The following is a 23,239-nucleotide window of genomic DNA, read 5'->3' as shown; positions in this document are numbered from 1 at the left end:
AAAAAGCATCATGGTTTGGATTAATATACAAATGGGAAGCGAAGAGTGGGCTCCTGGGTGAAAGTCCAGGGTTTGCTTGACTCATCCATCATCGAATCAGTATGGCCTTTTAGCACATGTAGAATGTGACGTTCTAAGCTTACCTGATCCATTCATCTATGAAGCTTTAAAAGATCTCACTTTTTTCAGCGACTCATTCCTCTTATACTGACAGCTGTGCCTGGGTGGCCGACGTCATGGCCCAAATGAATCTTTACACTAATGCTGTGAAAAACTCTGCTTGGTGAGACCCCTGTTTTCAGTGTACTGTTTGAGGCGGCTGCCAAAGACCTCACAGACTGCACTTGTAACGTCCGAGAAACACAGAGGCTGAAGGAAAAACCTCTGCCAAGGCCATCCATGACAGCTGGCATGCTGCACGGCCTAAAACAATACACAACGTGTCCCTCCTGATGGCCATCAGTACACACTTGTACAGTCACGGCAGGGGAAGAACACACGCTTGCCCTGACATCTCCAGACAGCGAAAAAATAAACGGACAGATGGAAAAAGATGATACATAATGAATACCAGGGGTCTGGGAGAAAGGAAAACTGATCTTCTTCTCCATCATACGAAACAATGTCTACGCGCCGAGTGTCATTGTGTAATAAAGATCTTGCTAGCCCTTTTCACTCTAGACCCTTCCATGTGGAGATCCATTGGAGAGTTAACGCCAGGACCATGAAAGCACTAGCCGCAGGTCATTAAAATACCTTCGAGAATATGGGATGCTTATCAAATAATATGAACCACATTGCTCCACTTTCCCCCTGTGTAAATGGGGAGTGGATGTGGGGCTGGGGTAGATATCTCTACCTTTTCAAGTGCTCTTTGAAGTCTCGGCATTGAAACAAGTGCCTGGGAAAGTGGAAAACTTTTTACATAAGTACAGCAGAGTGCTGGCTTCTGTAAAGGTCATGACCTGGCTGCGTCTCATAGTGTCTTGTCTCCCCATCAGGAAAAAGTCAGCAGAGAGGAAGGTGTGGATTCAACTAATGTATGTACAGTAATGTATATCTTCCTGTGTGAAAATCACTGTGAACACATTTTGCAGCTTGATTTGCACCCAAGTCTTTCTTTGTCATCCGTCCTCAATTTTGTTTTAGGCCGTGATACAGCCTGCAGCTGAAATCACTGACCTTAAAGAACACCAGCGGGTGCCCTGTAAAAATACCAATCATCATCTCCTCATAAAACAAAGGGATGGACATTCAGAGGGAGGAGGATTTTCCATCTTGGTCTTTTTTTCCAAGCTTCAAATGTCCGGCTGATTTAACAAGAGGAGAATACCGGAACAGCACGTCAGTGTAGATGGTGGAATCTGCCAAAGTCACTTAGTCTACTTCTTGCTATGGAGATATTTAACTAATAAAAACACACAACTGTAATTTGGGTATTTTCCTTTTGTTATTTGAATTTGTAATGTGTCTTTTTTTTCTAAAATTATCTGACATATGGTCCTTTCACACCTATGGAAAAGAGAGACAAAGCAGTGCAAGATCGCTGTCTGTTGTTTAAATAAATTAAGCAACCCTCCATACTAGGGCTGTAACGATTTACATTGTTGATTAACCTGTTGATTACCTTTTTGAATAATCAATTCGTTGTTTGGGCCATAAAATGTAGGAACCTGCTAAAAAAAACAGTTTTAAACGGAGTTAGGCTGGATATGTAACACAATGTTACTTTTATTTCCGTTCCTGTCTAAATGAAAAATGAAAAATTTAAATGAAAAAAAACCCAGTAAAATGTTAACATATAAGGAGCTGGAATCAGAGAATTATGACTTTTGTTTTTCGTACAGGTTGGCATCAGCTGCTTCATTCATGCTTCACAATCATCATCTCATTCATCAGCATTTGGGAACCAGCTGACTGACAGCCTTACTGTCCAATCATATTTTTGCTGTGCACAGTAATAACAGCCATTATCACAATTATTCACTAACATCTCTTCCTGACCTAGAGTGAGCAAACGGAGTGGACGGAACATGAATTTTTCCTCTGCATATAAATAAGTGTCTATGTTATTTTATCATAATGAAGTTTTAATCATTTCCTCGACCTTGTAAATGAGACTTTCTTCCTCCATGTTGACTACTGACTGGAGGGAAAATGGAAACGCCAAGGACATCATGATGTCAGCATCAATTTTGACCACTGACTGTCTATAAAGACTGTGTCTCTTTCTATACAGTCTATGATTTTTACCAATGGAAATAGGTTGGAGCTGGGACAAGTATGCAAAACTTTGTAAAAATAGAGCCAGGGCAAGTGCCACGTCCCTTAGTCTGTTCACTGAGGTACAGGGCAGGTTAGAACATCTTAATTCGGAAAAACTAAAACAACCTGTTGTTCACCTGTTTGCAGCCAGTTAAGGAGTGTCATATGGTCATGACAATGCCCCTTAATTCCTGCAGCTCACTCCAAGGCTCCAACCTCCTCATGCTAATTTTTTGGTAATGATTTAACCAAAGTTTAGGTAATGGAGAAGTTCTCTTAGCAGAGTCCTTGTTGCTGCTTGGATTCTTAAAAGTCCTCTTACAGAGCAGAGCCTTGTCCTTTTCTACCTGTATAAATACTCCCTGGTTAATTCAGATTGGTAAGTGTCTAAATCGGAAAAATAAAACATTAACTGTTGACATTAAAGTCAACAGAGCAACATCAGTCTAAAAAGAGATCTCATAAACTGAAGAGAGTAACATTTCCATTCATTGTTGTTTTTAAACAGTATCATGTTACTCATAAATATAATTGAATTCTGTAGGTCACAGAGGAGAAGTTGCATTCTGTAACTGTGAAATTAAGAAAGTATGTCAGTTACATAATATATTCCAAAAGGTGGTTTTCAAATAAAATTGTCCCACTTGACATTTCTGTGCTGCACATTAGTGACTTAACGCCAGCTTTGTTTGACTCATGCTCCACTCTGGTTGTCAAATTCCTTCACAGTGCAGTTTAATCAGGTATAGAGTAAACAGGTCCACGGTACAGCAGCCTGACGCCGCTGTCTGTCTTTGACATTTCCCTCTGACGCTCTCAATCACCCCGCCTTGGAATTCCTCCTGCGTGGCTCACACTCCTCTGCTGTGGGCCAAGCTGGATCCCCCGGGGCCCATCTTCAGGAGGAAATTATTTTTCATTGCCCCCAAAACACTGCGACTCTTGCCAGTTTGGCTGCGTCCCCCTTGTGCTAGTCTCCAGGTTGTAAGGCCGAGCTTCCTCCTGCCCATGAGGGGGCAGCTGTGAGGTCAGGCCTTCAAGAAAAGCAGGTCACAACTTGGACTTCAGTCCTCCGCCACCCTGTGGCTCCTAAGCCTTTGTTCCCTCCATAGAACAATCCAGGTTGTATATTATCTTATATATACTAGGCTGACTTCTCTAAAACAGGAGGAGCATCCAATCCATCTTCACTGAGGCCCTGCAGGAACTCTTGTCAGGCTTTCTGTTACATTTCAAGTGGGAGACACAGTGGTTTTATTGTCAAACAAGGGTTTCATGTTGTATTATTAAACTTTGTGTTTCCAGTGGTTAGCTTTCGGGACTGGGAAACCCTTACCAAAAATATTTCACTTCAAATGATCTGAAGTGACTAAAAATACATTTTCTTATTGTTGTGGTTTCCCCTATAAGCCCCACATAGCATTTAAAAAGTTTGTTTTTGACCAATTTTTGCTGTAGCTGACTTAAAATTCTTTTTGAAGTTAATCCAATAATTGGGAGGTTTGCATATCCACTCTAATTCACTGTGTGACAAGTCATGACTTTTGCTTCAAAAATGCAATGACTCATCAAATTGGCTAGATGGCTCCAGTGTTTCAGGTGACTCAGCAGGAAATCCACTTACACTATTGATCACAGTGGCTTTGCTTTGTTCCAAAATGTTTTGCTCATTTCTACAACTCAGAACTAGATATCCCCCACAAGACAGAGACTCAGAGGACACAAATAAAGGCAGTGGAGAGAAGGAGGAGACAAGGGGCTGAGTGGAGCTTCTGTCACTCAGAATGATTGCTATAATAGCATCAACACATTGTCATAAAGCTTCAAGTACTATGTCAAATATAAAAGTATTTCATATAAAATAGTAGTTATTGATGAAATGTTTAAAGTTGCCTCTGCATAGACAAAAAAAGGAAAGGCCAAGGGAAATGCTGATGTTCAAGGAAATGTTTCTGTAGAGTTCATGCAATTAATTAAAAATGTATACATTATATGTAATCAAAAATATTTTTTCAAACTTTTGTTTTTGTCATGAGTCTTTTCATACAGAATGCGAATATTAATACAGCAAAAAAAATCAATGTAATTTCTTTTCAGAAGGGGGTCGGACTTTCTGAGCTTTTGCTCCGCAAATAAAGGCATCAACCAATCATGTTGTGTGGAATGGATGTCCTGTCACAACATCATCACAGTTGCGGACCTGTTGATAATTTGTGTTTCTTAATATCCTGTATTGCACCTATGAGGATATTTAAACAGCAACACTGAGGCTCCTTAGTCCAAATCAAGTGGTAGCCTCCAAGTCTGAAAAATGAGGCCAATGCGGAGGTGCCAGAACTGCAGTTCATTAAATGGCCACTTGAGGCTGGCTCCAAAACAATTCAAACCCCATAGAATCTTATGTTAAAATGCCCAAGTTTACAGCAAAAATAGACATGTTTACGGCTTGGTACAAAAAACAGTTTTGGTCTCTTTATCTAATTTCAGTATTCATGACAACTGTACAGGGGCTGAATTTTTATATAACTCACCTGTTTACATTTTATTAAGGCCCAAAGTTACACATGGATGCTTAAGTGACAGGCAGCCTGCTGATAGTGTCTTCTGGCCCTCAGTTAGATCCACTCTTCCCTCCACAGCTCTATAGCCTCTTGTACAAATATGGTCACTCCTGGCTCCAAAAAGCCGAGATGGCAAGGGCCAAAATACTGAAGTGGAAGCCTTATAACGGCAGTCCACAAACCAATGGGTGACATCACAGTACATTCATAATTTATACAGTCTGTGGTCTGAAGCAAGATGGCAAACTTTAATACCCCAGGTCAGTCTTTACAAAGGCAGTGCATAACAGATCCACTCCTTCCGTTCTTAACTTTCACAATAAAAAACATATATATTGCATTATTGTTTACCAGAGGGAACTCAAATTCACTCATGGCAAATTCCTACAAAAAAACCCTCAATAAAATTAATGTGTGCCTTATTGGTTGATATTGAATCCATCTTTTTTCTTAGAATGAGCTGGCATTGCAGCCGTCGCAAATTCACATCGGTGTTGGCAGGTATAGTTCTGATTCAGGTGAGTATTTTGCATTTTAGTGTTATTTATTCATCACACTCCCTCTCAGTGTAAAGTCCTTAGGGCAGAGCCAGGCAAGCCATTTCCAAATGTTTCCAGTATTTATGCTAAGGTAACTGTCTCCTGGCTGGCCCAACCAGGCCAGTACGTTGCATCAAATCAACTAAAAGCTTAAGCCAAGCCATACTGTAGCCGTTATCCATAGAATATCATTTCTTGTCTTCTTTCACGTCACCTGTTTTCCTTGACTCCTCTTCACCTTTAAGATTACGTGTGATGCCTTTAATATCACTGCACTTTACTCAAGCGTTGTGCCCATAAAGAGGGATTGAAGGACAGATGAAAGGGTGGTGGTAAGTCATGGGATGAAGGGGAAAGATGATGGCAGAGCACTTGTGAAGCCAAGACAGAAGCTCCTGTGGTATCTGGCCAACCAAGGAAGAAGTTTTGGGTGTCTCTCCTGAGCCACTCTTTTGCTGGTTAATCTCTGGTTTATTCTTTCCTGTCTGTGCCTTCCTCGTCACTCTCTCTCTGTCTTTGTTTTCCTCTCTATTCCATTTTTTTCTCATTCTTCCCACCCTCCTTTTCCTCGTCCAACTGTGCCAGGCGAAATACAATGAATCACTGATACTCATTTTTCTCTCATGGATGCATTTTCCAGCTCCTGGGAATCTAATTTCCTGTTTCTGCTCCTGTCAACTGATTGGTGTTTATGTTTAGCAATCTGTTTCTTATAAAACCTTTTTGTTTTCCGGTCTTTATTCCTTCTTTTCTCCACCCCACCACTTTCTCTCTGTCTTTTTTTCAGTTTTGCTCTCTATTGTCTGTATGAAATGTTCCAAGATTAGGCCTACTCAAGGATAAGGAGTTTTAGTCCTTGGCAGCAGTTAAACCAGTTAGAAAATGGCAACACCTACAACATGAGCCATTCAATCCAGTCCAAATGTCCATACTGGGGCAGGGGGGTGCGTGTGTTGGAGGTGGGGTTGTCTCAGATGGAAAATGCACATTACTCCCAAATGAAGTCAACCTCTTCTTACACTCCTCACACTGGAGATTGTAAGCTTAAGTAGACGAGCTGTTGTTAATTTAGGGGTCACGAAAAATCCCAGCACAGTGCCATTTATTCCCATTTGATGTCAGCGTAATAATGTGCAAATGTTAATGCACAAAGAGAGAATCTGCTTTGTAAAAACACCACAGAAATAAATTTAACGAGGCACAAACCAGAACCATCTTCAGCTCATGATGTGCTGGTTCCTCTCTTCTTTCTTGCAGTGTAAAATTACCGCATTGTGCCACAAACAAAGTTTAGAGGTCAGCCATGTAGCCTTAGACATCGGTTTATATGATATCTTGCGAAAAGTTATGCACTTGGTTGGTATGATACCTTACAAATTAGCACCCTTACCAATTAGGTTAGGTTCAGAAAAAGAATCATGGTTGGGTGTCATCACGTGACGTAGCAACATGACGTGATATGCTGCAACGATGTAACACGATGCAACATATCCACATACAACAGTTCATATAATCTAACAAATTAGCACCCCATGAATGGCATCATCACGTTTTGTACTCGATGTAAAGTTACATAGGTTTGGTTTAGGAAAAGAAACATGGTGACAATGTAACTTAATAAATGTCTTAAGTTCACTTGGTTTCACATAGTTCTGAACACTGGTCCCTGTGTTGTTTGACCCGCCCCCCACTCCAACCTGCTTCCTTAGATGGACTCTCTGTCTTTATACTACTTCCTTCTTTACAGCCATCAGCGCACTGGTCACGTAATCGCAGCCTTCCCAATTATGTGGGTTATATATGAATTCTGGTACATTACTTTTTGTAGGTACACGTATGAACAATGCAAAAAAAAAACAGCTTACGTGGTGAGGTAAGGTGAGGTGAGGTGTGTAACTTAAAATAATTCTAATATTGATTTTGCTCTGGACAGGAACCTGATCAAAGTCCTGTGTTTGCTTGACCTGTCCACCACCCCAACCTTCCTCCCTACGACTCTGTCGCTCTTTGTACTACATCACCTCACTTCTACGTTTGATCTTGCCATATGATGGAGAACAGCCTTTAGTGCATAAGTCATGTGATTACAGCCTCATGGTTCATGATTACGTGGGTTCTATACGCCTTATAGTGCATTACTTTTTGTAGGTATCAACAATAAAAGAGAACAGCCCGAGGTCAATCATGGTTGCACAGCTTCCATGGGAGATTTTCCTTACCCTGAGAGTGGAGGCTCTCTGTGGAGGAAGACAGGCCAACCTCTGTGGAATCAATTGAAACTTGGATCTGGACCATAATTCAATTAAACCTCAACAAGGGCAACATCTTCTTTACTTTATTTATCTGGGGAGGATTTACTGAGCACATGTGTTCCTTTTCAGTAACGCCCTGCTTCACATTTGTACAGTTCACACCTGGGAGCTTCCCAGCACAACCACAGCGTACTACTGCTGACTGCTGAGCAGCTCCACAAGGGAAAGGTGGGGGTTAAGTGCCCCACACAGCAAACCCTGGATGGTGGTTGTTTACAGAGGAGGGAGAGTGATGTGATTTCGTTTTTACTAAACAGATTTGAACTTAGCTGGTTTGAGATTTGAACCAGACAATTTCCAGACCTGGTACTCACACTAAAGGAATACTGACAGCAGATATTACATACATTACATTCACTCTATCAAAGAGGTTGGGATGTTGTTTCATTGGCAGCTTTACAGGCATCGTACATGTACAAAACCCACTTAGAGCATGTTTTTAGGTAATGACAACCCATTTTCATTCCAGGGCGTCAATAGTTTGGGCAGTGGCCATTGGGACCTAAATTGGATGCACAAGGCACCCTTCAGTGTCTGTGTGCACCACTAAACTTACTCCAGTGTAAACCTGTCTGTGGCAATGACAAGGTGTAAAGAGCAAGAAAGTCTGTTGGATGTGAGGTAGAGTTCAGCAAACACTTTTTGTGCCCCATCTAAAACCAAAATTCAGCATTGGGCTTTTTAAAATAATAACCATATGTAGTTAACGTCACATGACATACTCATTAACTTACGTCCCTAAGTTAAGTTATGTAAGATACATACTTATTTGAACTCAAACCATGATCTTTTTTCAAAACCTAAGTAGTTTTTTTGCCTAAACATAAAGTAGGTTTGGTGACAAAACCTGTTTCCTGTGAATATGGAAGTTTACTCTGAAAAGCCACTATGCACGTAACAGGCGGATATTGACACAGAAACTGAAACGTCCAAAACTGACACTAGAGGGGTCCTTAAAACATCATAGTTTGAAGTGTATCACTGTCCAAGCTATAGTATTTGATGAGTTGGGAGAGAGAAGATGTTGGAAATACATCCATTTGCTCATACGGAGGGTACAGCCAACAGATAGTTAGCTTAGCTTAGCATAAAGACTGAAAATCGAGGGAAAGGAGGGAGGGAATCTACCTGCAAGCACCTATAAAGCTCTCTAATTACTGTAAAATTAAGCTAAGTGGCATTTAGCTAATTGTACAAACATTTAAGTGATACTGATTTTCTCATCTAACTCAGAAAGGAAACTTGTGTATTTCCCAGAATGTCCAACTGCTTCTTTGCATATCCAACAAATAAGATAATGGGTGCAAGTGCAAGCAACCAAACTCTTACCCAATGTCAAAGCTAAATTGATTTTGGAATAAACATGGGGTCTTTGAGGTGGTGCAACAGGGGAGGGAGCATGGTGTACCAGCAAGGAATGTGCCTCTCACGTCTGCAAATGGATCAGAACACTGTTTTTTTTTATCTTATTTTCAACACTGTTTTCTTTGACTTTGTGATGTTAAATCGCTCAGGCCTCATTGCTAATGCGTGTTGTCTGGTGGTATGACTTGGTGCAGGCAGTGGGGGCATGGGGGGGGGAGCTCCCCCCACCCCCCCACTGCAACTGTCAACTGGCAAATCAGCCTCTCATCGAAACCAGACGTTTAATTGTTCTCAGATGCTGGAGCTTTTGGTGTGAGCTGCAATGTGTGACTTTGCTCTGTTCTAAGGTTGGATTAATTCAGTGCTGTTGATTAAAAATGCTTGTGTGCCTCGCAGGCTGGAGGTCTGAATGAATGTGGGGGCTGATCAGGCCGAGGACAAATAGTCGTAGCAAAGACAGGAAAGAATTATTGTGCATTGTTTGTGCCTATGAACAGTAAACAGATGAGTTGGTTTCAGTGTTTGATAAGCTGTCAGTCACACAATGCTTAGAGGACTTTGAAATATTTGCATGTCATTGTGAGGCAAATTTCACTAATCTGCTGTCTGTGTAGGATAAAAGAAACCAACACTACTTGGAAAATGAGTGTAGCAGATGCTCAGACAGAATATTCTGGTGCACAGAGCTGCAAGACAGCAGGATGGTGAGAAAAGACCAAGCAACAATTTAAGAATTACATTTCAATATGTAAAATCAATAATGTGAAAAGACCTTTTCTTACAAAATGTCATTTTGTCATGTCGTTAATAGCAAGGATGGATTACTGAACGTGCCTACTGGTCCCAAGGGCCCAAAGTGTCAGGTTCCCCCCTTGGCCTTCAGCTTTAAAATGTCACTTGAAGAGACACGTACAGACCAGGAGACAACTCAAAATGATGACCACAAAAAGATGCAAAGGAACTGCAAAGAGACACAAAATAACTACAAAAAGGGCAAAACACCACACACAGATACAAAATGACTATAAAGAGATACGAATAACTACAAAAATGGGCAAAACAACCACAAAGAGACACGCAATAACTACAACCAGACACAAAATGACCATAAAAGACATAAAGTTACCTCAAAAAGACACAAAATGATGACAAAAACGGGTGAAGGAATTGCAAAGAGACAATTTATGACTACAAAGAGACACAAAATAACTACAAAAAAGTGGCAAAAAAACCACAGAGAGAGACACAAAATGACTACAAAGAGACACAAAAAACACAAAAATGGGCAAAACAACCACAATGAGACACACAATAACTACAACCAGACACAAAATGACCATAAAAGACAAAGTTACCTCAAAGAGACAAAATGACGACAAAAACGGGCAAAGGAATTGCAAAGAGACAATTTATGACTACAAAGAGACACAAAATAACTACAAAAAAAAAACACACAGAGAGACACAAAATGAGTACAAAGAGACTCAAAAAACAAAAATGGGCAAAACAACTACAAAGAGACACAAAATGACCATAAAGAGCAAAATCACCCCAAAGCCTGTATATCTGTGCCCAGGAGCCCAGTGTCTCATAATCAGTCCATGATTATTAAGTGTATTTTAACACTTTCACATGGGATCAACAATATTTAGAGATACTGGCTAATGAAAAGCTGATTATGTAATGATTTCCACAGAAAAGTGCTGCTCAGTACTTTATAAAAGAGCACTCTTAATATACTGTATGAACACCTTACAGTTCATATTTTGCTCATCAGCTTTAGATTTGGTTCTATAAAAATGCTCACCATGCACACCAGGTGACTGTAGATCATGTGAGCTTGAGTTGAAAGCAAGATTTTGATATACGTGGGACGATAATCAGTCATGAGATATATATTTCGTCTTCAGCTGCAACATGAAACTCTATCACCAGCCCCGTGTCTCTCCAGCATTTGGTGGATGATTCAAAAACCCCATCAATCATTTCTTGATCGTTCCCCAGTCAGTTTCTAGTTTTATCTTTAAGCTCGACCACTGTGATCAAGCGACTGTGGACAAGTTTTAATCTCCTCTGTGCAGTTGTGACTCCTCTCCAGTATGCAGGTTTGGCTCAGGCGTGCTAACATCTTGGAGGAAAAATAATGGGGCCGTCATTATTCTTTCAGATGGGACTTGTCTGAAAAAGATCTCTATATGTTTAACAGCCTAACTGTCCTCCTTTGTCTACCCACTCTCTTTCCTCTCTCTCTATATCCCTGGCAAGAGCAGGAATTTCCTCCTGGTTGGGATGTTTTTGTCATATGCCAGTTGAGTCATGCATAATCTGCAACCCTCTGCCTCTCTGGCACACAGTTTGGCTTTCCTGGACTATGTTTATTTTTATTAAAAAAGAACATAAAAAAATGTTACATGAATTAAAAGCAATCTCGCACATGTTTGGCGAGTATTTACACAACACATTCTTTGATGTTTGGGCTTTACAAGAGTATGACGTTGGATGGGAAATGACGCAACTAAGAGTTTGGGTTCTGGTACAGTGAAAGCTTGGCTCAATAAAACAAACTTGTGTTAAGCTAAGTGTGTCCCTCTGTCTTCACCCAAGCAGAATGTAAACCATTTAAATGTTGTATTGGTCAATGGAGATGACCTCAGTGCGGTTAGTGTGTGATGCCCAATCAAAGGGTTTGATGAGTCAGCTGGTGTCACCATTTCATACTGAAATGATTTAACTGATTCAATGAGTACAATTGAGTTTAAACATAAAAAAAACATTCAGAAGCACAGCCACGTTTTTGTTATTTGAAAAACATTGCATAACCAGGATGTATTTCTTGACCTATTTTGTTGCAATTTAAGTGCAGATGGAGGGACAACAGTTGTTTGACTGAAATATGCTCATTCACAAAAATCAGATGAGAAGACTGAAAACTAGTCTCATATCTGTACAGTAAGCAAATATGTGTTTCCTACAATAGTAAAGGCATGGCCCACATACTTAACCTTAATCTGCCTGTATTAAATAAACAAACAATTGATTTTAATTGATGAGCTTAAGAGGTGCTGGTACACCAATTTTGTCTTAGTTGCTATTTCTCAAAACAGTTGGATGTACATCACATGCAGCATGCAGCACAACGTTTATAAACTACTGATCTTAATAAAAATTAAATGCAACTTAAAAAAGGAATGTTGTCAGTCCAGTTTCCACAAGAAAATGTTGGCATTGTATGTTTCTGCAAACCAAGGATACATTTCATACATATCATATGAAGATTTCCTGAGCAACACAGTCTTCAAAATCAAGCGTTTGGGCAGTGACTTCTGGCGTCAAACACCAACGAAAAACGCCATCCTTTTATGTCGGCATGACACACGATTGGTCGCGGTTATAGTTTAGTTTCAAGAGCGAAAGTTAAGACGACGAAAGTCTGAGTAGGGTGTGTGGGAGTCGTGGCGAATGGGTCCAACAAACAATGACTTTCACCTGGCGTCCCGAAAAGTTCTAAAGTCAAATTTTTTTCATAAACCTAACAATGTGCTTTTGTTGCCTAAACCCAACCACATGCGTTAGTTGTGGAAGGAAAAAAAATAAGTAAATTTGCAGTGTTGTACCAACAAAAGAGACTGTAAGCAAACCATAAATTTCCTGTGAAAGCAGAAGTGTATTTTGAAAGAAGCCGAAGCATGTGATGTAACAGGCAGAACTTGATGAAGGACAACGTGACATCTCGGCGAGACAGCTGCAAAAGCTGCAGACCACTGCAGGCTTTTATACCAAAACATGATCTCTCATTAATCGTAACTGATTGGTGCCTGATTATGACCACACATTAACCACAGTACTGTTAAAAAAAACATAAATAACATAAACAACACCTGATAACGTACAAATGTCACATATGCATGGTTTCCAGAAACATACAATGCAAACATTTATTCTGGTAACTGGGTTGTTGTTGCTTACACAGAAGCTTATTTGAATATTATGGTAGTCATATAAAATCTGATTTTCAAACTAAAGTCACTATAAAAAGATTAAATTCTTATTGTTATATAGCTTGACCTAGTTTACAATCACAGAATTAGGATTAGTTGGATATTTTACCCTAGCTATCTAGAGAACAAAATCAGGGATGAATACAAAAGACAAAGGTACTTGTCACTGTCTCCTTTCACTCAGTGACAGATCAGTCCCATCATAGAGGTAGAGCATGTGTCACCAGAGGGGCAGCATTCATCTGAACAGAAGAAAAGAGATAATTGGATTATCAGATAATCACCCAGTTAACTATAGAGAGACATTAGAGTTGCTCCCTGTTTGCATTCTTTGTTTTGTCTCTCTCGTCTCTGAGCATACAGCAATATACTCATCCTCCAATGTGCTCTATCTCCAAATCAGCCGTGGGCCATCCTCTTTTATCAGCTTTCTTTGGACACCATATCCTAACCACCACTCAACCTGTGAAAACAGAAGATTGTCCTGAGTGTGAATGTCCTAAGTGACAGCGTTTCTTTTCAGCTCTAAATGAAATCCAGAGCAGTGTTCACTCAAAACCTGAGCAGAAAAAAAAGCTCCTTTCATTTTCCCTTAATCAAGATGGGAAAACGTGCAACACCTCGCTGACCTGAACAACAGGGTCAGGACAAAGAGAGATGAAGACAACTGGTGCACAACAAAGCTAGCAGCTGGCCTTTAGGGGCAATATGTCCACCGGCATGTCTCTGCAGTGACCTAAGACGCCCTCATGCCTGTTAAGACCATCTCCTGAGTATCAGGCCTGTGTGTGTGTGTGTGTGTGTGTGTGTGTGTGTGTGTGTGTGTGTGCCTCCATGGACCTGATAGTGTTTTGTTCCAACAAAGTGGAGATGCAGGAGGAGCATATTCACATCTGGTTTAAACACAACCATAAATGAAACAGGCTACACAACAAAATCATCACAGCTAGAAATCATCCATATGCCAGCCCGTCCCTGTTAGTTACATGTTTAGATGGATTTTAAAAATGTTGTAGACAAATAAACAACAATAATCAGCTCTTGATTGAAAATAACTGTATGGCATCATGTGACTGATATTGAATATCTGATCAAGTTTCTGCAACATATAATGTTTAGTACTCAGTTTTTCAATTAATTTACAACACCATATACTTTGCTTTTAAGTTTCTTCCTCCACTGGAATATTTAAAGGGCCACTCGACCAGTTTTAGTTTATGGGGTGCAACTCAGTTGGTGAAAACAGCTGTGTATTGTCTTCAATGGCTTTTGAGAAGCTTTCTTAGGTCTGAGAGACTGATGAAGTCATTTGGGTTTGTTTTTTAGATTTGGCTTGAGATTAAAATGTATGGCACAAAGTCTGTGTTAAAAATTGGGCATGTGAAGTTGAACAATGTGGGCATGTATGAGATGGGGGACTAATGAAAGATGTTACCACATTGCATTATGGGAAATGTAGGATCCAGGGTTTCTGGGAATTACATAAATTAGGGGCTAAAAGTCAGTATAATTCGTCCCCTGCCGTTTCTACTTTTTTATGAGTTTTATTTTACAAGCCCCCAACCTTTTAGAAGTGTAAAACCAAAATACTGGAGTGCTCCTCTAAAAGCATTTTTGTTTCCTTCTCTGATCACAGATCCACTTTCCATCATTTTTCAGTGATGGAAAGAAAAGTATGGCTGGCATGCTTACATCATGCTAGACCAGGAGGCAACCTGCGGCTCTGGGGCCACATGTGGCTCTTCAGCCCCTCTCCAGTGGCTCGCTTCTGCTTTGACAAAAAACAAAGTGATTCTGTCATTCTTTTCTCCTTTTGTAAAAATGTGCTGATACACCAAATTAAAAAAAACGTTTTCACATTTTGACAATTAAAATATGCATCAATTGTCCTCAGCCCGGCACATTTTCCACTACATTTTGCCAAATCTTAATAGCAGTGGCTACAGTAGTCGTGAGTCTCCCTGACTTGGCTAGCTCAGGATTCCATGTCCAAAATAGGAAAAGTTTTGGAAGAAGACAGAATTTAATTGTGTGTGAAGATATTCATTTGCTTTACAGCCAACTCTGCAAAGTTAAAGTTCCAAATAATGATAACTAGCCCACTGCAGTGCCACCTGGTGGTTAGATATGATAACAAATGCTAATTTAGACATGTTTGTAATGTTGACAGGGTAATTTAGATTTAATAGGCCGTGTTTCCTTCATTATAAAGCTCAATATGTTTGCGGCCTCAGATGGATTTTTTAATTATTTTCAGTCAAAAATGGCTCTTTTGCTAGAGAAGGTTGTCAACTATGATTTTGCCAGTTATTACAACAAAAGTGGTTTTTGGTACACTCTGGCAAAACCCATTGAATTATCACTCCAATTTTGATAGTGACCACCTCATATTTTGGTTGGATGTAAACTGCTGCTGTCACTTGCTTATTCATTCATTAGAAATGTGTGTGAACTTGACAGGATCCTCCATGTTGACCTGATTCTTACTCTGAAAAAGATTCAGTTTAACATTGATGATATTGCTGCCTACCAACATAGTTGGAAAAGGTTTATTAAACGTTAAGTAAATAACTGTTCTTTTCATTTTTCTTACTGGACCTGAAAGTTGAAATGGCCTTTTCATGGGTTGACTGAGTTTCATTGTCCTTGAGCTCTGGAAATATGCTGAAAAGATTATTTATTATTCCAAATGAAGGAAAAATGTACTTTCTTTTTGACAATAAACTCCATCATTTGCAGTCAGGTGATTTTAGGGGGGAGTGGTATTGACATCTGGTACTCTGCGGGTGTCACCACTGATGATTACCGTCCACACATTCCTACAGATCAGACGTCTCCCATAGGCTCTGTAGCCTTTCACACATTCCACAGAGACACACACCAAACGTCTCATAATGAGTGCACAGATTGGGATTATTGAATATAACAGTGGAGTGAAGGGGGAAGCTTATGATGTGTTGTACACACGTGCACACATATAAAGTCATATTATCTAAATACCACCTGTTGTCATGCAGTGTATACACAGCCATGCTGCAAAACTGATGTGTTTTTATCAAGCCGGGGGCTCAGATCCAGCTTCAGGCTCTCGCTGGTCCAGGGAGAGGGGTGGTGCCCCTGGAGGGGTGTTTGCTTTAGGCCCACTTTACGACCATGATGCTTTTTCCAGACCAGTCCTGGACCCGAAATGCAGACAAGAATGGGCTCGGAGCCAGTAAGCTGCTACTTAACTTTAAGGATCAGAATCATTTCTTTGGCAGGGGTTGTAGAAGTACCTGAGTTTGTCTCGGTGGCACACAAATCTGCAGGATCACACATCAAGAATCTGCTGTCGCCCCAGAGATGCAATAACAAGTCATAGGAAATGAATGTTACCCCCAAATCCACAAACACTTCACATGCAAGTGAGATTTGCATGCAATCAGTCGAGGCATTTCCTGCATTATTTTTATTCAGCTGACTGGCATGCCCTTTGAAGCAGGGCACATACTGCTCATTGCATTAATGCTGATTGTAGCTTACCTTTAAAGGTAAAGGCCTCAGGCTATCTGAATCCTAATCTGTGGTCAAGGGTAACTTCTGCTCTTAGCTATCGCCTCAATGTGCCGTGACACTCTAATGGCTTAGTCCCAGCGCAGATCAAAGAGCTGTTTGTGGCCGACGCTGAAGATTACACTACTTGGCTGCTATGCTATTCTCTCATAGCAGCCAAGACTGATCCCAGAGGCCTCCAGAACCAAGATGTGTATCGGCCCTGTACCCAAACAAACAAGATGTGCGTCACTGAACAGAACCCTGAAATGTTAATCTTTCTTTTTGCTGTTGTTGCATTTGATGGCTGGTGGACGATTTCATGTCTGGTGTATACAACTTTCACTGTGTGTATGTGTGTGTGTGTGTGTGTGTGTGTGTGTGTTAGAGACAGAGAAAGAGAGATTGTGAAAGTGTTTAAGAAAAAGAAACAAAGAAAAATGAAGAGAGAGAGGGAGGACATTAGTGCAGTGCATGTTGGCACTGAATCTGTGTTAGCAACACAGCACAGTAATTTGTAGGAAATGACACAAGCACTGTATGAGCTAACTCTGTCCACTCTTAAGCCCCCTAAAATATGTCACTGATTAAAAATCATAATATCATACAGGACATGAAAGAGCAGGTGTGGATCAATAGTGATGTGTGTTTGATTCGCAGTTCCATTAACTTCCTTGTTTTCCACACAGTAACTCCCAGGTGGGAAACAGCTTCAAAACCGCAGTCCTAATTGTGAGCATGTGGCCTCGCGCTGCGTCCAAGGCGCACTTGACTTGTCCTGTAGGCTGCAGCCCTGGACGAGCTTTTACAACACGACCTTCGGATGAGCACATTTGGGCCGTAGTGTAAACGAATGAATTACGGCAACACACACACACTGAATCGAGGCTTTAACAACTGTTTATAAGCAAAACACAGATTTGGCGTCTCAGTCGGGGGGAACAAAAGCCAAATTTCAGCTCAGTGTTGAGTTTATGGCGAGTTTATCAGACTTATTGGACTTTTCCCCCTTATTCATTTCATTTTTAACTCTGAAGGGCTGCTGTCGGTCGATCTTTTCAAACCCTTCAGCCTTGTTGAATTGTTGTATAAACAATAAGGCGGATCTGAATGTGACAGGCGCGTCTCTTCAGCCCGGACCAAACCAAACGCAGAGCGTCAGCTGGAGCAGAGATGCTGCTGGCAGCCTGGCAGAAGGTCCTGACAGGCCTGCACCTCTCAAAACAGGCTGCCTGCTCTTCTTCAGTGATTAGAACGTCTAACAAACAAACAAACAAACAAACGGTGTGCTGCTGAGCCAATCTGAATTTATTCTATTGTGATGAGCTGTACAACGTGTCAGCCACTAAATCAATAAAGTAGCTCCAGGGTTATGAAATCGTTATTATGGAATGCGATTTTTTCACTTGATCCAGGATTATTTAACTCTCCAGAATGAAGACACAACGATTCTGACAACTGTTTTTTTTTTTTAATTTTACGCAGCGCTTTTACATTTTAAAATGTGGCACTTTAAACTTTTCCCTCAGGACATGTGATTTAAATTCAGGTATTTGTAGTTTAAATCTACACCAGAGCTCACACATTTCATCCCACTTTCACTTCTACGTCAGACATTCAAATTTATACCTGTTCTCATTCAATACTAATACAATCTTAAAAGCTCTGGGCCACAGAGAGTTGCGTGTGATTTAAAGTAGCAGGATGTGGCCCCTCCATTAAATCCCTAACAACTATTACAGCATGCGGGATTAAAAACATAAAGAAAGTGAATCTGATGACGTCTTAATCCAAAATCAGTCATTTTAAACACAACGCGCACATTTTCTTCTTCGTGCCTAATTTACACTCCAAACGGTTGACTCTTTGCAGAGTTAAAACAAGATGCTGTGGGCTCTGCAACAACGCACCCATTAATCAGGATGTTGTCCTTTCTAATTCACCCTGTGTGTCAGTGTAACGGGTTAATTGAACTGCAGTATGGAGAAGGGTTAGAGCAACATTGGAACTACACAGGTTCATTAACTATTGTAACTCAATCCTTTACGAAATAGCAGCAACTTTGATGTGTTTTCCTGAAACAAATAGTCAGGTCCCTGCAGGGAAATCAAACTCACCGAAGAAGAATGCTGATAGGATTGTTGCCTTTATGTTGTTCCATCAGTAAAAGCAAACAACTTGTGTGTCTTCAAAAAAGCATTCATTCTGGGGTTTTTTTTCTTTCAGTAGAGAAACATCTGCAACTATTTAGGAGGAATAAATTATTTCAGCACTTTTTAAAGTAGGACTCATCTAACACCTCAAAGACCAGGCGTGAAATGGGACCAAAAATGCAAGATAAGGTTCATTACGGGACTGTTTTTTAAGATCGTGGAGTCATTGTCATGCCCAAAAGAAGCAGAGCAAAGTACATTATAATTAGTTGAAATACAGATGTCTTTCCTAAGGTGTAATTTTCATAGTATTTTTTAACACAAAAATCATGCGTAATATGGGGCTATTAGGCCAGCCGTCAGATTCTGTCTGAGACTGTGTATTGAGCTGCTAATTTTGTTCTGTTCTACACTTTATAAAAACACAGAAGAGTAGAATATTCTGCATATTTGGTATTTTTCTGGCAAAATGTAGCTTGATGACCAATTTAATAATTTCCCAGATTCCCCTAAATGCATGTAAAAGTGCAGGAAATGGGATTCAATTTTTTTTTCCTCTGGGGGAGGAACCCTCCCAATTCGTTTTATTGTGTCCCCACCACTTCTCAAACCAAAGTTACACCCTTGTCTCTACATGCAAGGCTTTAGTCATGCCACTGTTAATAACAAGCTTCACCTGTCAGTAGTCTGGACCACTCTGATGGAATCAGCTGCTATCTCCTGATAAAGACTCCTTCTGCAGCTAAAGGCCTCATGCCGCCTGTGTTTACTGCAACAAACAGATTCCCTTTAAATTAGCATCCTGAAGGACTTTGTCAAATCAAAACCACGTGTTAGCAAACATACAGCCTTCTTGAATTAAAGTTCATCCCCAAGCTGCCCTCCATCCAACCTCGAAGAAAGAAACGCGCTTATTTGATTAACCCCAGCGTAATTACAGCGTGCGTCCTCTCCATGGTTTGCCAGTTAGTCAGTCATATCATTTGCAAATTAGGAGCATATTAATGTGGCTACTAGACCCAAATTATGTGGGACGAGTTGTGGCGATACTGCTGGAATATTTTACATCGTGTAGGTCTGTTTGGTATCTGACTTCAGTGCGTAAAAATATGTCTAGACCAGAATAAACCCAAAGGCAATACATAAGAAAATGCTCCTTTCCCATTAAAATCTCGTTACATTTTGTACTAACAAAGAGCTCTCATGTGTTTCTGACAGTAGTGTTTGTTGTCAGCTCAGCTTTCATAGATAAAACAGTTCCATTCAGAGGCCACCGGGTTTGCATGGCCTGCTGCGCCATAATGCTCGGCACAAGCCCTCCAACCACTGATAAATACTGAGTGTTTTTTGTCAATATTAGCGGGACTACTTGAGGGGAAGTTTATAATTGGACACGTGTTTCCCATGCTTTTTGTCGTTTGGAGATCAACTGATTCCTTTGTAATGCGTTTTTAAAGCAATGAACGATCCACAAGGAGGGGTAAAGTGTTCTTAAGAGCTCCCTTTCAGCCTTTAGAATTGGCCAGAGCAACCCGCCGAGAAACATGGAGGCCCTGGAAGTATTTAATCCAGGAGATGTGCCCACGGGACTGTCACACAGCACAGATTCAGGCACGTGCAGGTAGGCTGTTACCAGTTTATTAACGAAAACAGGCGCTCTGTTTTTCTGCCATCAGAGACTAGAAAATAAATACACTAATTTAATTACTTGTGAAAGTATGGAGGACATTCTTTTTGACTTCGACCAGGATGGCACCACGGATTTTGCATTTTGGGGACAAATGGACCAAAGCTTCCAGTTTCAGACCCAGCTGGACACCTTGCTGTTGGACTACACCACAGCCACCGGCCAGCTCTCGCCCTGGTCCTCTTTCGGCAGTCAGTCCATGTTCCCGGACACACAGCTGACCTTCACCGACCTCGAGGTACAGTCTCCGGGGGCGGGCGTCTGCGCTGAGGGGGAAAGCTCCTCCGTGGACGATCCCCTGGAGGTGACCAAGCGCAGGGCGCGGCGGCTGGTGTCCCATCAGCCCTACAAGGTGCAACGGCACGCCGCCAACATCCGCGAGAGGAAGAGGATGCTGAGCATCAATTCCGCCTTTGAGGAGCTGCGTTGCCACGTACCGACGTTTCCCTACGAGAAGCGGCTGTCGAAGATAGACACCCTTAGGCTGGCCATAGCCTACATCGCCCTGCTGAGAGAGATCCTTATGTCAGGCTGCGACCCCAAGTCCTATGTGGACGAGTGCATGAAGAATGGGTACAAGAATCAAACCAACGCCATCTGGAACACAAGCGGTGAGTTGATCACCATCATTAGACCGTAATAAAACTGTCATTAACTGCTGATTGAGTCTCAAGTTGTAGATGATGTAAGCCTTAGTTCAGCCAGTTTTGTGTTGACGGGAAGATCATCAATTATCAATCCATCATTTCAATAGAGGGTAAGACTTAAAGGGGAGCTATGCGTATTTTCAAAAGTCATACTTTACTATTTCCTGTTTACTATTACTATGGTCCAAGACAGTCCAAAATATCTGTGAAGATGAACAACTTGCCCCCAAATACAAAAACTAAAGCCTTAAGTCTCAAATTTGTGATGTCATCGGGTATAAAATCTGGAGCTGCTCCAGAGAGAGTGAATTGGGAAAGATGTTACAGATGACACTGAGAGCACACGAGAAAATGTTCTGAATATATGGGGACATTTTCTGTTTCCAAACTGAGAACACTAAGCTAGAATGAAGCTCATCTGGTTACAAAAAAGAAAACAAACATTCTGCTTGTCCACAAAATCAGGCTCCAATCCGTTGTCTATGGAGCAGCTCCAGACTAAATACCCTATGACATCACAACTTTGAAACTTATTTCTCTGGTTTCTGGCTCAGAGAGAGAGTAACTCAGGTTCATATTGATTGAACTGCCATAATTAATATTAATATGCCATTAAAATAACATACTGGAATTCTTAATTTGAGTAGTGTTCCCCTTTAACTCTCACTGTTTTTTGCAAAATACTTGGGTATTGTCTTAAAGAGACTCATGTAATTTTAAAGAATGTTAAATAACCCACACTCATTGTTTACCACACAGTATTTACATACATAATACATGTTTTACAGTTGAAACATTGACATGAACACCTGATCTTTACAGCTTCAGTTCTGCCGATTATCCAGATATGCCTCATTATCATAAAGGATGTAGTAACAGACAGCACAAGCCCACATTTACACCATGAACACAGTAAAATGATCATCTTTGTTACCATGGAGAGGCTTGTAATAGTTAATTAAAATCCAATCGTTCTTCAGTGGACAGAGAGAATTAATGTTATTCACAATGATCCCAGTGTACTGACATAAAGCAAATGTCATTTTAAGCTGTGTGTTTGCTGCCCAGGTGTGTTTTCCTCGAGCATTTGCTCTTAAATGAAACCCCATTTCACCAAAACACAATCACCTGTATTCTTACTGCCTCTGTGCGCTTAACAAATTCTGTGGGAATCTGCTCTGAAGCCTCTTTATGAGGCTTTTCAGCAGTAAGTGTGCCCCCATTCTTTATCCCCAGACCTAGGACTTGTTAAACAGTCATTAAAATGTATCAAAACTTATGAGTTTGTCCTGCTTTTGTTTCCCTCTGCCCCCGTGCTCCCCTTTCCCAGATCTGACAGCCCGCCTCTCTTGGATAAAGTGGGATTAACTGAGGGACATGGGGCACCCCCAAGTGTGGAGATGGCAGCGGGGAGGAGGTCCAGATTTGTTCCTGCCTCTTCTCTCTCCCTCTCTCTCTACATGTCAAAGACAGGCCCTGCGCGACAGAGCCGACCGATCGACATCTGCAGACTTCTCATCAGGTCATACACCTCAGGCTTTCTCAACCTCAAACACTCCTTCATCCTCCGTGGCTTTTAATATTCTAATTTATTGTTGACTGGTAATTTAGAGCCATTGTTTCTGGGGCTGGGGAGGGAAAGTGGGTTGGCATTGTTTGCCCAAATGGATGGCACTTGTCACACACAGAGGGAAAGAGAGAGGGGCACACTGGCATGAGACTGAATGGACTTCCTAAGGGCTCATACTTCTGCATGTAGCGCTCAAGTGTTTTCTGGACTCTCGCTCATTAGTCTGCGAGTCGATGTGTTAAAAGAGAGCCTTGATCATGTAAATGAGACAATGGGCGTGAGAAACAGATCAGTGCAATGTGTTTTAGCATGTCAGGTGCTGTTTCCAAACATGGCAATAAGGGTAGTAGTGTACTGTTTGTTTCAACCTCTGTCATCTCTTGTGTTATTTATTTATTTATTTATTTATTTATTTATTTATTTATTTATTATTTTTAATTATTTATGACAAAACACAAACTGTGATTATTTATTATTCTGTTACTCAAATGAGACTGCTGTGTTTATCGTGATTTACTGTACATTTCAAGTGACTCCATGCACTGTGAAAGTGTCATAGCTTCATGTATTTGTTACCAATGACATAATAAAAAGCAACCTGTCCCTACCTT

At 40.9% G+C, this 23,239-nt stretch overlaps 2 protein-coding genes across 2 annotated transcripts in view; one reads left to right on the top strand and one right to left on the bottom strand.

Moving 5' to 3' along the window:
- agr1 (anterior gradient 1) overlaps window positions 1-23,239 on the bottom strand; it is a 97,862-nt gene that overhangs the window by 61,070 nt on the left and 13,553 nt on the right. The window lies entirely within an intron of this gene.
- On the top strand, window positions 20,247-23,000 carry LOC125899957 (pancreas transcription factor 1 subunit alpha). The gene is made up of 2 exons (XM_049594647.1): window positions 20,247-21,022; window positions 22,389-23,000. Exons 1-2 carry the CDS (start codon window positions 20,443-20,445, stop codon window positions 22,424-22,426), a joined length of 618 nt encoding a protein of 205 aa, XP_049450604.1. The 5' UTR covers window positions 20,247-20,442; the 3' UTR covers window positions 22,427-23,000.

Source organism: Epinephelus fuscoguttatus, linkage group LG13, assembly GCF_011397635.1.
Source record: "Epinephelus fuscoguttatus linkage group LG13, E.fuscoguttatus.final_Chr_v1".
Taxonomy (NCBI): domain Eukaryota; kingdom Metazoa; phylum Chordata; class Actinopteri; order Perciformes; family Serranidae; genus Epinephelus; species Epinephelus fuscoguttatus.
This window is presented reverse-complemented; position numbering and strand designations above follow the sequence as displayed.

Coding starts and splice junctions, on each gene's coding strand:
- LOC125899957 (XM_049594647.1), top strand. CDS start 20,443: ATGGAGGACATTCTTTTTGACTTCGACCAGGATGGCACCACGGATTTT. Junction 21,023..22,388: donor CGCCATCTGGAACACAAGCG/GTGAGTTGATCA, acceptor CCCCTTTCCCAG/ATCTGACAGCCCGCCTCTCT.